The 12,991-nt window shown below is 41.4% G+C and overlaps 2 protein-coding genes across 2 annotated transcripts; one reads left to right on the top strand and one right to left on the bottom strand.

The window, feature by feature from the left end:
* Positions 1-299: 299 nt before the first annotated feature.
* On the bottom strand, positions 300-2,927 carry alkbh4 (alkB homolog 4, lysine demthylase). Its single transcript, XM_083986236.1, has 3 exons — positions 2,798-2,927; positions 1,447-1,635; positions 300-1,363 (listed from the first exon to the last, which is right to left on the bottom strand). Exons 1-3 carry the CDS (start codon positions 2,912-2,914, stop codon positions 791-793), a joined length of 879 nt encoding a protein of 292 aa, XP_083842362.1. The 5' UTR covers positions 2,915-2,927; the 3' UTR covers positions 300-790.
* A 1,252-nt stretch (positions 2,928-4,179) lies between these two features.
* lrwd1 (leucine-rich repeats and WD repeat domain containing 1) lies at positions 4,180-12,096 on the top strand (the record flags this gene model as incomplete). Its single annotated transcript, XM_083987292.1, has 15 exons — positions 4,180-4,259; positions 4,417-4,651; positions 6,094-6,213; positions 6,462-6,608; positions 6,699-6,791; positions 6,919-7,311; positions 8,113-8,227; positions 8,394-8,500; positions 8,890-9,100; positions 9,579-9,651; positions 9,886-10,029; positions 10,129-10,235; positions 10,476-10,637; positions 11,557-11,657; positions 11,944-12,096. 15 exons carry the CDS (start codon positions 4,180-4,182, stop codon positions 12,094-12,096), a joined length of 2,241 nt encoding a protein of 746 aa, XP_083843418.1.
* Between the last annotated feature and the right edge of the window lie 895 nt (positions 12,097-12,991).

Genomic DNA, 12,991 nt, shown 5'->3' with positions numbered 1-12,991 from the left:
GAAAGCAGCTGCATCCTGAGAGGTACATTCACAGCCATAAAACAATATTACAGCCACTGAAAAGCAGCGAGTCGTAAATGATGCATGATGAGTAGAAAATGCCCAAATCACATAGCAGAAACTCGGTGGTATGGTCCTTTAAAGGTGTCTATGACAACATGCGAGCTGCAGCAGCACAGCAGAGAGATGACGTTCACATCAACAACCACTTAATTACTATGATGAATTTCAGTGGCTGCGGTGGCTGAGCAGCTCGGACTCAGTCCAGCTGGAGCCCGCAGTGCTTCTGGGTGGCCATTTCCTCACATTACAGCTGAACAGGTCACAGCCAAGCATGTACGCACTGCGATGAAATCTGTGACACCTCTGTTCCCAACACAACTGCAATAAATATAATGGCACTTTCTGAAAAATCAAAAAAAAAAGACAAAGTGGAGTAAATTGTGTAGCGCTGAAAATATTTTTTATTAAAAATCCAAAGATGGAAAAGCTTGAGGTCTGCTGAAAATACCAGCTCTGAGATGGGCTTGAGTCTTTGGTGTTTCTGGTCACAGGCATCAGATTGTGGCTTGTAACCACTAATCCATATCAGCCTAATTTAAAGGAAAGAGCGACAACTCCAGCAGAACAACAACAAAACAACAAGTTTTGTTTCTTTTCGATTTCCCTGCATTACAGAGCAGTGTAAATTATTGGTAGCCAGTATATTGTATGTAACCAATAATAGTTTCTTATAATTTTCTGCACTAAAGGCAGCAAAGATGTGTAGTCCAAATCATGTCTAAGTAGTCTAGACTCCCAGCTCTGGTAGTACCGTGTTCCTCTGCATCTTTAGATTTGTCTCTATTGAAGTTCCTTGAAAGCTCAAAGAAATGTTCAACAGCTGAGCTCCCAGCTCTGCTTGCTGCCCCCCAGGTAAGAACTCTGCAGACAGCTCTCTGTAAGTGCTGCAAACTCTGCGCCCCTGAACGTCCTCCCTGTGAATTGCATGTTTCCATCTGTGCCGTGCCTCACCGTATAACACTATTAAAGATTTGCGAGGAAGATGCACAGCTACACGGACTTCCTCTCCTAGTCCCAACTCTGGCAGACCCTCTTCACACGACATGGTGAGTGTAGTGTCTGATAACATGTTGATGGTGACGAGGCGCTCCCCCCACAGCCAGGAGTCATCCAGGTGTGGGTCGATGGCAGAGCCTCGCTGAGGGTGGTAATCCAGGTTGCACTGCTCCACTGGTTGGAAGTCTGCTAAACTTGGCTCTCGCTGCATCCTCAGCACTAGTTTTTGGCTTAAAGGAGGGAGTCCATTGAAGCCGCCCCTGCGCACTTTCCTTTTCTTGAAATTTACTTTTGGACCAAAGTCCTGCAACAATACGAGAAAAAACTTTAGTTGACTAATCCAACAAAATATGTGCAAACATCTGTATGTGTGTGTTGTTTCAATACCTGTTTCATTCGACCCGACTGGGACTGATTCCACTCATCCTGGTCCATTGTGCTGATCAGCTCCGTCTCCTCCTCTTCTGATATGAAGTTATCCAACAGGAAGACGCCAGGAAAAGGGAAGGATGCAGCATCAGCATCTTTGCAAACAGCGAGCCTCGTCTCGGGATTGTAGCGGAAATGATGCACAACCTCCACACAAAAGAAATAAAATGTAAAGAATGAAAAAATATAAATTATTATTATGTCTCAGACATAGACTTCTTGATATAGGGATTTCTTTTGATGAACCACAATTGGCTTTCTGCACAGCTCCACTACTTCCTGATCTTAAGCCAGCTCCTTTATTTCCTGTCTTACATTATTGGACAAACAGACTAATCCAGGTGTGTCTGACCTCACAACAATGGTCAGACACACCTGGATTAATCAGTTTGTCCAATAATGTAATATTGTTAAAGTTCAGGAAGAAGTGGAGCTGTGCATAATGACTTTCTTAAAAAAGGTGCATGACTTTAGCCACTGCCTTTCAAGGAAGTGTAATGTCAAGGAATTAAGCAGCATTAATGCTTCTTACACCAGTACAGTATACTGATTTAAAAAAAGTATACTGGAAAAAAAGATACAAAGATACCTTATGGCAGTGGTGTAATGTAGGAATGACATTTGTTCAAGAAATTCATGCTGAATTATTAAAATTATATTATAATAGATTCTATGACGCCACAAACTCAAATCTGAGAATTTCTGAATTAAACTAAAACTAAAACAAGATATATACGTTTTTTAGGTGTTGCTTTGGACTCTGAATAGTTGTGTTCTGCTTTTCTCAACATTTCTGAGTTCAATCAAGCTCATTAGTTTCAGTTCTACCTATTAGGCTCCAGCTGCAACAGTAAGATAATGTTTGCACCTTCATGCATCAGTGATACTCAAATTATATAAAGTATACAAGTACAATAATCAGTGCTTTGGAAATTTCCTGGTTATACTTAGATCTGAAGGGCTTTTACTTTTAAAGTACAGTGTACATTAAGAGACCGATTTAATACTACATTTACATCGACTTTCTAATGGCACACGATTAAATGTGAAAATATAAAAGTAGATAACTAACTTATTTCAAAAGTTTGCCAGTGTATTTTGTTTTAACAAGAATTGCTGGTAGTTCACGAACAGCAAGTCAGCAAATATGTTTGTTTCAGAAGTTACGACCATATGACTTTTTGAGGGAGTCTGGTTTGTCCTGTGAGGGCTACCGTAGCAAGTTGCGAAAAGTGCTAGCAGTAGCTATGTCCATTTCCAGCTGCTAAAGACACTGTAAAATGTCACGTTTTCAATCAGAAATGTTTACCTCGGCTTCACTCGCCTCCACCTGTCCCTTTCCCTTTAACTTCTCACATACAAGACACCGCCGAATGCCTTTACAACCACACGGAGCGACACCGTCAGTGCTGTCAGGTGCCATCATGCTGCAGCTTCTTCTGTTGTGGGCTCATCTGCTAAAACAGAACAACGTCGCCACCTAGCGGAGGCCGCGCATCCATTCACCACCAATTTATGAATGTTTTCCAACACTTTAGACTAGAACATTTTTTCATTTAAATTAAGTGTTATATAAAATAATATACAGAAACGATAAATATTTAAGGAGTTACTTGTAGCAAACGACAATTTGGGTGGTTCTGGCTAGCACTGGCATACACTTTAATGTATATGGTGATCTAATTATATTATGTGTAGACCGATCATGGATTTTTTTTATACTGTATTGTGTTTTTTTTTAACGATTTTGTACAATGTATCCTTCCTGGCAGACTCAGCTCAGGGTTTTAAAAACGTGAAACTTAAACCACGCCCACCGGAAGTACATAGAGTTTCCCCGGGAAAGCTCGGATTTTACCAGAGGCAGTCCAGTTCACTGAAGTAGCAGAAGAATTGGTAAGTACTTTAATCCCTGAGTATTAAAAACAGTAATGAACTTAATGTTTTCTGGTGGGAGCTAAACTTTGGGGTGTTTACTACAGGTCCAGAAGAAGTGGTTTCTTGTTCGTCATGTTGCCTAGAGACACAAAAAATGGATGTCGGTGCTTCCAGCGTGGCGAGCTGAGCCCTGTTGTTGTTAAAAGAAACATGCACACGGACAAATACATCCCAGCAGTTTAGCAAAGAGTTTATAGCTGTAACTGAAGAGATATTGATCAAGGTATAAAGACTGCAACTGTGACAGATGTTTAGTTATTGTCTTGGTATGTGTTGATCCTACTTTCTGTGTGTGATATAGTGGAGATTTGCTCTTATATGAAGGCAAACAAAGTAAAAAAAAAAAAAAAAAAAACATCAGATGTAATGTAGTGTCTTATTCACTACAATTTGTCGGTACATGTTGTCTGGCAGGAGCCTCATGCATGTCCTTGTTTAGATACAGAGGTGTCCCTGTGTGCACACTGTAGAGCACATGATACCAACCAAACGGAAACCTGCTCATCAAAACATTGCTGGGCGCCATTAGAGGTCAGATACTCCACACAGAGGCCTTTAATATTCCTACTATTAAAGGGCAAATGACCACAAATAAGTTTTCTGCCTTCTAAATTGAGTTCTTTCAAGTGTAATCAAGGTGTGGTCAGTGGACCCTGATCACCTAAACCCCCTTTCCCACTAACAATCATCACACCCACACTCTCTCTTATGCTCCTACATGTTTTGACTTGAGCTCCTCCCTACAGATAATCAATGGAGAAAATAACTGAGAAGCTGCTACTGGAGAAAGGCTCTCCAAAAAGCAACAAACTGGAGCAAATCAAGACACTGAAGTAAGCATGCTTTCTCAGCCCATGGCCCTTTTAAATTGTGTTGTGTATATGATTGCTGTGGGCATCAAGAAAGTGTGAGAATGAAGCCTGTGTGTGTGTTTGTGTTTGTAATTGACTTCATTCTGTGTGTAAACATTAACTTGACTCTGCTCTTCAGTCTGTCTAAGCTGGGGCTGAAGCTTCAGGATTTGCCGGCCAAGCTGCTGTCCCGTCTCCAGTCCCTCGAGCGCTGGGATCTGTCCGGGAACAGACTGCAGGAGTTGCCCAAGAACCTGGAGCTGCCTGCACTTCACCACCTGGACCTCAGCGACAACCAAATAGAGGATGTTACAACGCTGGAGTCTCTCAGCAGTTTGGAAGAGCTGAAGATGGAGGACAACCTTTATATCACTGTGAGGACCAGGAATAATTGTGCAGCAGAAATGTTGTGCTCACACACTTGTCTTGTCATTTAAATACATTGAAGAAAACAAATAGCATGCACTGCAGAAAGAGACAAAAACCCAAATTGGTTTAAAATGAAAATACACAAATAACCCAAATTAATGCATTCAAAAAAAATATAAGAAAACTAAGCAATAATGACAATATGATCAAAATAAGAGCATAAAATGGAAGAATATGAAGTTTATGAGTAACTTCATGATACATAGTAATAATACATGTCAGTATTAACAAACCATACATACATGGACTGTTAAAGAAGAGAATAGAATAAAACTTTATTGTGTCCCCGAGGGGGAAATTCACGGTGTCAAAACAGTAATAAAATGTAGGTTGGTTTAATGGTCTTTAAAATATTTTTTGTAACATTTAATAGGGGAATAGTTATTTGCATTATGGAGGAACCCATTCTGTCATTTGATAAAACCCAAATCCTATTGAACATTGATCTCACCATGTGAGAATAATTTAAAAAAGAAACCAAAAACCCACTGTGTTGGCACACTCACTATAAATACCTTATACAGCACAGTGGGTAAGTGTTTGTTGGCAGCGTTGCCTCCCAGCAGGAAGTTTCAGTGTCTCCACCAGCTGACCTGAACTTTTATGCCACATTTGCATTGTTCCCACTGTGTCTGTGCAGGTTTCCCTGCACAGTCCTAAGACGTGCAAATGCTGAACTGGATCTTCCAGATTGCTTGTAGCTGTGAGAGTGTGAATGGTCGTCTGTCTTTTATGTCAGCTCTGGCACTATTCGTACCTGGCATTAACATGTGTCTCGGATCAGGAATGGACTTTCACTTCACACCTGATGTTAAAATGCATCTGGAGTGGCCACTTGTGTTTGGATCTCACCTTCCTGCTCCATATGCAAATAAACATGTAAAACGTTTCCCCTGGGCAAAGGCCAATTGTAGAACTTTAAAGGGGAACTATGCAGGTCCGGTCGCTTTTCCGCTGTTTTGGTAACCCTCCTGTGGACCATGTGCATTTGTTTACAACGAAGCCGGAGAGAAATCAATCAATAGAGCGGTACATAACATTATATCATCATCATATCATACAATGTTGCGATTGTGTATATTTGTGTAGTCTTATCTGTCATAAACAAGAGATTACGGGGTGCATTTTTGTCACGGTGCTGCAGAGACGAGAGCTGGGACACGGGGGCTTGCAAGGTTGGTTTTCAGCCAAGAGACGCTACGTGGAAGGCAGGGAGCCTCCATTCTTCCTGTAACAAGTTACACGTCATTTATTAAACCATCACAATTTCTAAAGCTGTTTAATTAAGGTAAAAAAGAAATTAGCATAGTTAAGCTAAAAATCCTGCATAGTTCTTCTTTAAAAATAAAAAATTAAAGAAACAGTTGATGTTGCTTTTCCTCCTCAGGTGAGTGATAACTACAAGCTGATGATGTTGTTGCCCAAGCTGAGGATTTACAATGGTAAAGACGTCAGTGCCAATGCCCACCACCTGCGCGGTGCCTACAGTGAAGTCCTCAGAACCAGGGTAAGACATGAGTGGCTTATTTTTTGTCAAGAATGTTTTATTGATTGAAGTAAAAAAGGATGTAGAACAGGAGATACAGTTTTATTAGAAAAAAGAGAATAAATAAGGAAAAAATACTGATTGTGATTGTGTTATGTCAGTAGTCTAGTTGTATACTATGTGTTTGAAAGTGAATTATAAATATATAGAAGTGCAAACTGCATTCTCTCCCCTCTATCACTGTACAAACTGTGTGTGGGTGTTTCCAGATAACTGCACTTTGGGAGAAGAGCTTCCATCTCCCGGATCCCATCACAGCAGAGAAAGTGTCCAAGCAGGAGACAAACTTTATCAACACGGCTCGTCAGCAGATTAAATTTGGACCCAGTTCAGTCACAGATTTCACCAAATGGAGGGTAAAGTTCATGATGTTACTGATATTGTGAGAGATATTTTCTTTTTTGTTACCTTCTGTCGTTTTAACCGACTGTCTCCTTTGGTTTTAGGTGGAGATTCTTGCTAAGGAGTACCTGCGCTCTCTGACGGAGCCAAAGGAAGAACCGGAGACCAGCGAGGCCTTAGATAAAGAAGAGAACTGTGTAAGACTTTCAACAATGAACTGTTTTAACATGATGTCTGCAAACCAGACAGCACTTTTACTGGGAACCTGTCATTGAGAAATCCTGGAGTTGCTTTTCAATTCATACAGTATGTTATTCTTTTCAGGAAATTTCAACTCCTACCAAGAGGAAGAAGACCACGTCCGAATCAGACGCCAACCTCAGACTGACCCCTCGCAAAAAGCTGCGTGCAGACCTCCAGGACCCCCCGGCTGAAGACAGCCCTCGCAAATCCAGCCTCCGCCTCAAACCTCTGACCCAGGCCAACGCCGTCAGGATGAGCCCCCGCAAGGCGAGCCAGCCTCCGTCTACCCAGCCTCCGTCCACCCCCACCAGAGGGCAGGCAAGGGCCGAGACGCCCAGGAGAGCCTCCAGAGCGCCGCAGAGCAAAGAGGACGGAACTACGGTTAAAGAGAGGGAGGACAACAACAGGAAAGCCACAAAGCTGCAGAGAGACACTGACATGCTGTCGACATTAAAGAGCTGCAGCAAGACACAGGTGACGGAAACACGGTTCCTGAATACTCATCCCTGCAGCCCCCAACAACACTGTTAAAAGTTTATCACGCAAAAACAAGAGGTCTATTTTTAGAGCTCCAATAAATTAATCTTTTAAATTTATATGATTTAATAAATGTTCAACAAAAGGAGCGCTTCGTGGGCTCCTCACTCAAAACTACTTGGAGAGGGATCCAGGGGATGTGAGAAGCAAAGAAAAACTCCAAGGCACTCTCTTGAGTAAAAATGCCTGTAATTAATCTGGCATTGTCACAATGACATGTTTAAAATGACTACACAACGCGTTTCGGCATCAAGCCTTCATCAGGGAGTCATAATTCAGAAACACCTAGTTCTAGATTATGTTGGACTCCCTGATGAAGGTTTGATGCCGAAACACATCGTGTAGTCATTTTAAACATGTCATTGTGACAATGCCAGATTAATTAAGGGCATTTTATTTTTCAAAAATAGACACTGAGGGTTCTTCATAAAGTTGCACACTGTCCATACAAGGATCAATCAAGTCCATAATCTGCAAGTTATTTTGTCAATCATTCTTTTATAAACCTGACTACTGATGTTTAGTTCAAAGCAACACTCACATAGTCATGAATTCAGCTTTGAACTGATTTTCATTGTTCACTCAGCTTTGTCCCTGTGCAGCAGCAGCAGCAGCAGCAGCACTGAAAGCCCGGTTATTCACAACATCACAACATCATGTCATTAAACTCCTTTTCCTCCCGTCTGTTATCTCCCTCTCTCCACCTTCCTGTTTGTCCACGTTTCCTCCCCTCTGCAGCCGCTGTGTCTGAAGCCTCTCCACGTGCTCCAGTGCCACAGCAAACAGGACAGCTCGGAGGATTTCTCCACCCAGCTGTGGGCCTGCGCTTTCCAGCCGCTGCCAGATTCCACCGGTACAGTACAAACACATCCAGACAAACAGTTCACCCACTCGCTTTTATCAAGGCTGCCAGCAAGGCCTCAAAAATGAAAGTAAATAACACATTTATAAATAAGTTCCCAAGGTTTTTCACCGGAGGAAAACAGAACTAATCTCTTGTTCTGCTCCGGTATTGACAGGCGGAGCTGGAGGAAGCCGCTTGGCTGCAACCTGTGGTGGAGACTCTGTCTGTGTGATCGACTGTGAAACAGGGATGGTGATGAAGAAGTACAAAGTTCATGGGGAGGTCAGCTCCATTTGTTCTCTGATTAAGTGCAGTTTCTTTGTGTTAAACATTAAAGACTTGTCTTTGTATGTGAAGAAAAACACAAGACATCATCGTCTTCAGTCATATTCTCTGTCTGTATGAGCAAAATCTGAAAGCTGTGTCTTGTGTTTCAACTATTGCATAGGTTCTAATGACTGCAAAATATATATAATTTCATATTATCACAGGAAACTGTACGAATTTTGCAGACATTAGCTCACATAACGTATTAATATACCGTAGGTTTCAGATTTTCTCATTATCAGTATTTAGTCTATAGCGGGTGTGAAAAATTGACATTTCACGTCATAGAATAAGTTTGAGATGTTTGTCTGATGTTGTTTGTGTCTGTGTTTCCTTCGCCGCAGGAGTTCTTCTCTCTGGCCTGGTCCACGGTGTTGATGTCCAGAGGGGGCGGGGCCTCGGCCCAGCACTGCAGCGTCCTGGCGGCAGGTGGAAAGAGAGGACTGGTCAAACTGATGCACCCGAGGAACAACGTGGCCTACGGGGAGTTCAGAGCCAGTCGCAAGGCGCTGTCTGTCCTCCGCTTCAACCACCAGCAGGGAAACCTCCTCTTCAGTGAGTCCCACTTACCTCTAACCCTAGAGATGGACAGTTGTTAGGGTTAGGGTTATGTCCAACATCAGATGAATGAAAAGATAATTGTACTTAAATATAACTTGGTGAGTTTAATTTAATTATTACTGATAGACAAAATATGACAAGACTTAAGTGTATTAGTTAGTCTAGTCTAACTAATCTAGTTAGTCTAGTCTAACTAATCCACAGTCTAGTGTTAATTTATTTGGAAGAGAAAACAAAAGTGAGTGGACAATGATTGCTGATTTCAGATCAGCTTACTGATTTACCTTTGACCTGCTGCACTCACAGTCTGTAATGGACAGAAAGAAGATTATTTCTGCCCAAAAAATCTAAATAAATAGATTTTGGATATAAAAACACAGCTGGATACAGTATGGCTGATAGCCTATCACCATCTCCATGCTTTGCTATCAGTGTAGAAACTCAGCATTTGTTCATTGTTTTTCCCTCACAGCTGGATCGTACGATAACAAGATAGTGCTGTGGGACATCGGAGGAGTGGACAGCCGTTACAACTTCAAAGTTGTGTGAGTATTTTCTGCTTCTTAGCTGTGTCATTAGAAAAACGTTTGATCCGGAATGTAGCATTGCTTCTTTTAAAATTGTGTATTTAATGTTACTAGATGTCTTGTTTGTCATCCCACTGGTGCACATTCAGTTTCATGACAAACTCGGATCCTGCTAGAATGAAAAACAGTGTTATCTAGAGGTTCAGGCTGTGACATTGAGTATATTTCTGCTCCGTGTCTGTGACCCTACAGTCAGCTTCTGGTGCTGGAGGTCGGTGCCACCCCTCTGCACATCTGCCTCCCTCCCACCTCCCCCAGCACTCACCTGCTGACTGCCTGTGAGGACGGGCTGCACTGCTTCAACACACAACTCGGAACCAACAACACCTCAAAGAGGTAAAGGCCCACATTTTGCGTTTTTAATTTAAGATGGTGAGAGTGTATAAACTATAAGAGATGATATATGATGGTGTTTTCTTTTTTTTTCCTCCTCAGTCGGTCCAAGGAGATGGAAATAACTTTCCCTATTTATAAGAAGGAGGACAAAGACCATGACTACCACACTATAGATGGCCTGAGTTTTCTTACTGATGACATAGTGGGTAAGTGATGGTGCAGTTCCTTTTTTTATTAGAGTTTCCATCATAAAACATAAAAAAAACAAAACATGGAAAAAAAAACAAGCACAACTATAACAACAACAATAAGAGAATCAAAAAACAAAACAAACCCCAAAAAAACAAAAAACAGAGCAAAACACAAAACAAAACAGACATGGTGCAGTTCCTTGTTTATATTCCTGCTTTTTGTTAACTTCCTCTCTCTTCTGCTGCTCATCACAGCCTCTAAGAACTACATGCATGGCTCCATTTACCTGTGGAGCTGGAGCAGGACCAAGGCTCAGCGCCCTGACAAGAAGAGCATGACGGTGTGTGCTGTGGTTCTGGCTGAGCTGCAGTGGGCCAACACCGAGATCCCCTACCTGGCGCTCAACACCTGTCCCGGTACGTCCACGTCGTCGAAATCTCAGATCACCTGTTGTTGTACACCGAGATGGGAAAAGGCTTTTGCTCACCAAGACACAACATCGGAAAATCACATAAAGCAGATAAATAGTAGTAAAACATTGTAAAAACATATATAAGGTGTAAAAGTGAGAGGTGAAAATATTTAATTAGAACTTAAAATATTAGAGAATAAAATCTTTAGAGGGGTCATAGCACTTGGAGTAGAAAGGGGGCGCCACAGGCAGCAGGATGCAGTTTCATTATTCTGTTCAGATTAAATTACCTTCAGTTATAATGGGAAAATAGTCTGTGCTGAACACGGAGGCAGTTGGTGTCTCTTGAATGAGGGTGTGTAGCAGTAGGTCACATGGTTGGTAAATGATGAGATAGAGGAATTTGACAGCAGATGTCTTTTCATTGACATTTGTCAGTGAGTGTTAACAGTTGAGTTAATTCTTACATCTGATGACTGGGCTAGAAGTGTTACAAATATTTATAGAGGTGTTCGGTGTAAGTGTGAGTTGCTGCACAATGTGAAAAACCCTCAATAGATACAGAGTAGTCCTCGTACAAGTCGTTCAGTTTACTTTTTATATTATCTGATGCAGTTTGGTTGCGGTGTGACGCTGATAAAGAATATAAGATTATAGCTCTGTCACAATGAGCACGTTATTGGACGCTGACCAATGTCTGTGGATTCTGATTGGTTCCCACCGGTTCACTCCCCGGTGCAACGCCGCCTTCAGACGTCAGCAGAGGCACATTAGTGCTCTTCAAGCTTTGTTACACTGTTCTGCTACAGTTCAGTCACACATCAGTGTCTCAGTTCAAAGCTTGAACCAGTGTAGAGAAACAAACCTGCCCCAACTCAGTCTGATGATTTACTGTGTGTGTGTGTTCACTGTCCTCTCCTTAGGCCAAGCCTACATAGTGTGTGGTGACGACAAAGGCCAACTATGGACATACCACGTCACCAAAAACAGCTTCCAGATGGGGAAGCCCATTCTGCCCACTGAGGTATCCTTCTCCTCTAAATGTCCTCTAACTCTATAACTCTGTTTCCTTTAAATAGTGTTGGGAACATCATGTTAAGAACAGTTTGTTTGTATGTTGGTTATGATAATAGCCACTAAGTTATGTGCTAATATCTGTTTACACGTTGACAAAACTAAATAGCTGTGAGAGAGGATTTAAACAAATCTACAAGAAGCAAAGCAAACAATAAAACATACGGTGTATTTGCTACACCAAATCTCTATGGTAAACATCCGCTACAGTTTACATTGTTTTGTTGTTTCTGCAGGTGTTGGAGTGGCCGTCGCCAATAAGGAAGGGACTCGGCCAGGTAGAGGGCCCCTCCATCAACAGCGTAGCAATGGACCCTGAGCTACGCTACCTGGTGGCCCTCAGTGACAAGAACATGGTGATAGTGTGGAAAAGAGAGGAGTCGTCCTGAGCAGCACAGCAAAGTGACTGTTCAGAGAGGATGAAGCGGTGGAGTGTACGTACGGCGTGCTGGTATTTGTGTGGGAGTACTTCAGGTGAAGTACTGAAAATGTGATGGAACATTACAGGACGTTTCCTGAGGACATCAACCTGCCACACATCCTCCCTGGATGTTTCTCTCTGATCATTTTCTTCAGTTTTTGTGAGGAGAGTGATTTTTTTATTCTTTTTTTATGATGATGCTGCAGTAGATCTGTCAGAGTGAATAACAGCCAGATATGTTGAAGACACACTTTATTTTCAATATGAAAATATGTTAAGTTCTGCAAAAACAGCAAACTTTTAATTTGCAAAATTGTATAACCATTGAGCCACCACTGTAGGTGATATGGTGGTATGAAGGAAAGAGAGTTTGTCAATCATTGTTTTATGTATTTTGAAAGTTTATAAACTTCCAGCACAGATACAGAATTCAAACCACAAAATATGGTTCATGAATAATAATCATTCCACTTCATTCAACTCATTTATATGTATATATACTGTATATGTACAGATAAGACCATCAGCATTGTCAACCTGGATTCAAATAACCAAGCTAGAATGAAAGTATGAGGCTATTTACAGCACTCATAAGGTGTTTGTAGTGATTTAAAAGCTACATTTTAGCTTTTTTGTGCAATTTTATGTATTACTAATATTTTTATTTTATATTTTTTTAATGGCTATGTGAACAAGCCTCATCTGCAGTTTTAAAGACAAAATGCAGACCTTTCTGTAAAATGCTACTTTATAATGTACTGACTACATTAAGGAATAGAAACGCAGCAGTAATTGATTTTCTGTGAGGACTTAAGAGGCAGAGTGGAAATTGACTGAGGAAATGGATGCAGTACATTATATTC

This window comes from Trachurus trachurus (genome assembly GCF_905171665.1).
Source record: "Trachurus trachurus genome assembly, chromosome: 14".
Classification (NCBI taxonomy): Eukaryota; Metazoa; Chordata; class Actinopteri; order Carangiformes; family Carangidae; genus Trachurus; species Trachurus trachurus.
This window is presented reverse-complemented; position numbering and strand designations above follow the sequence as displayed.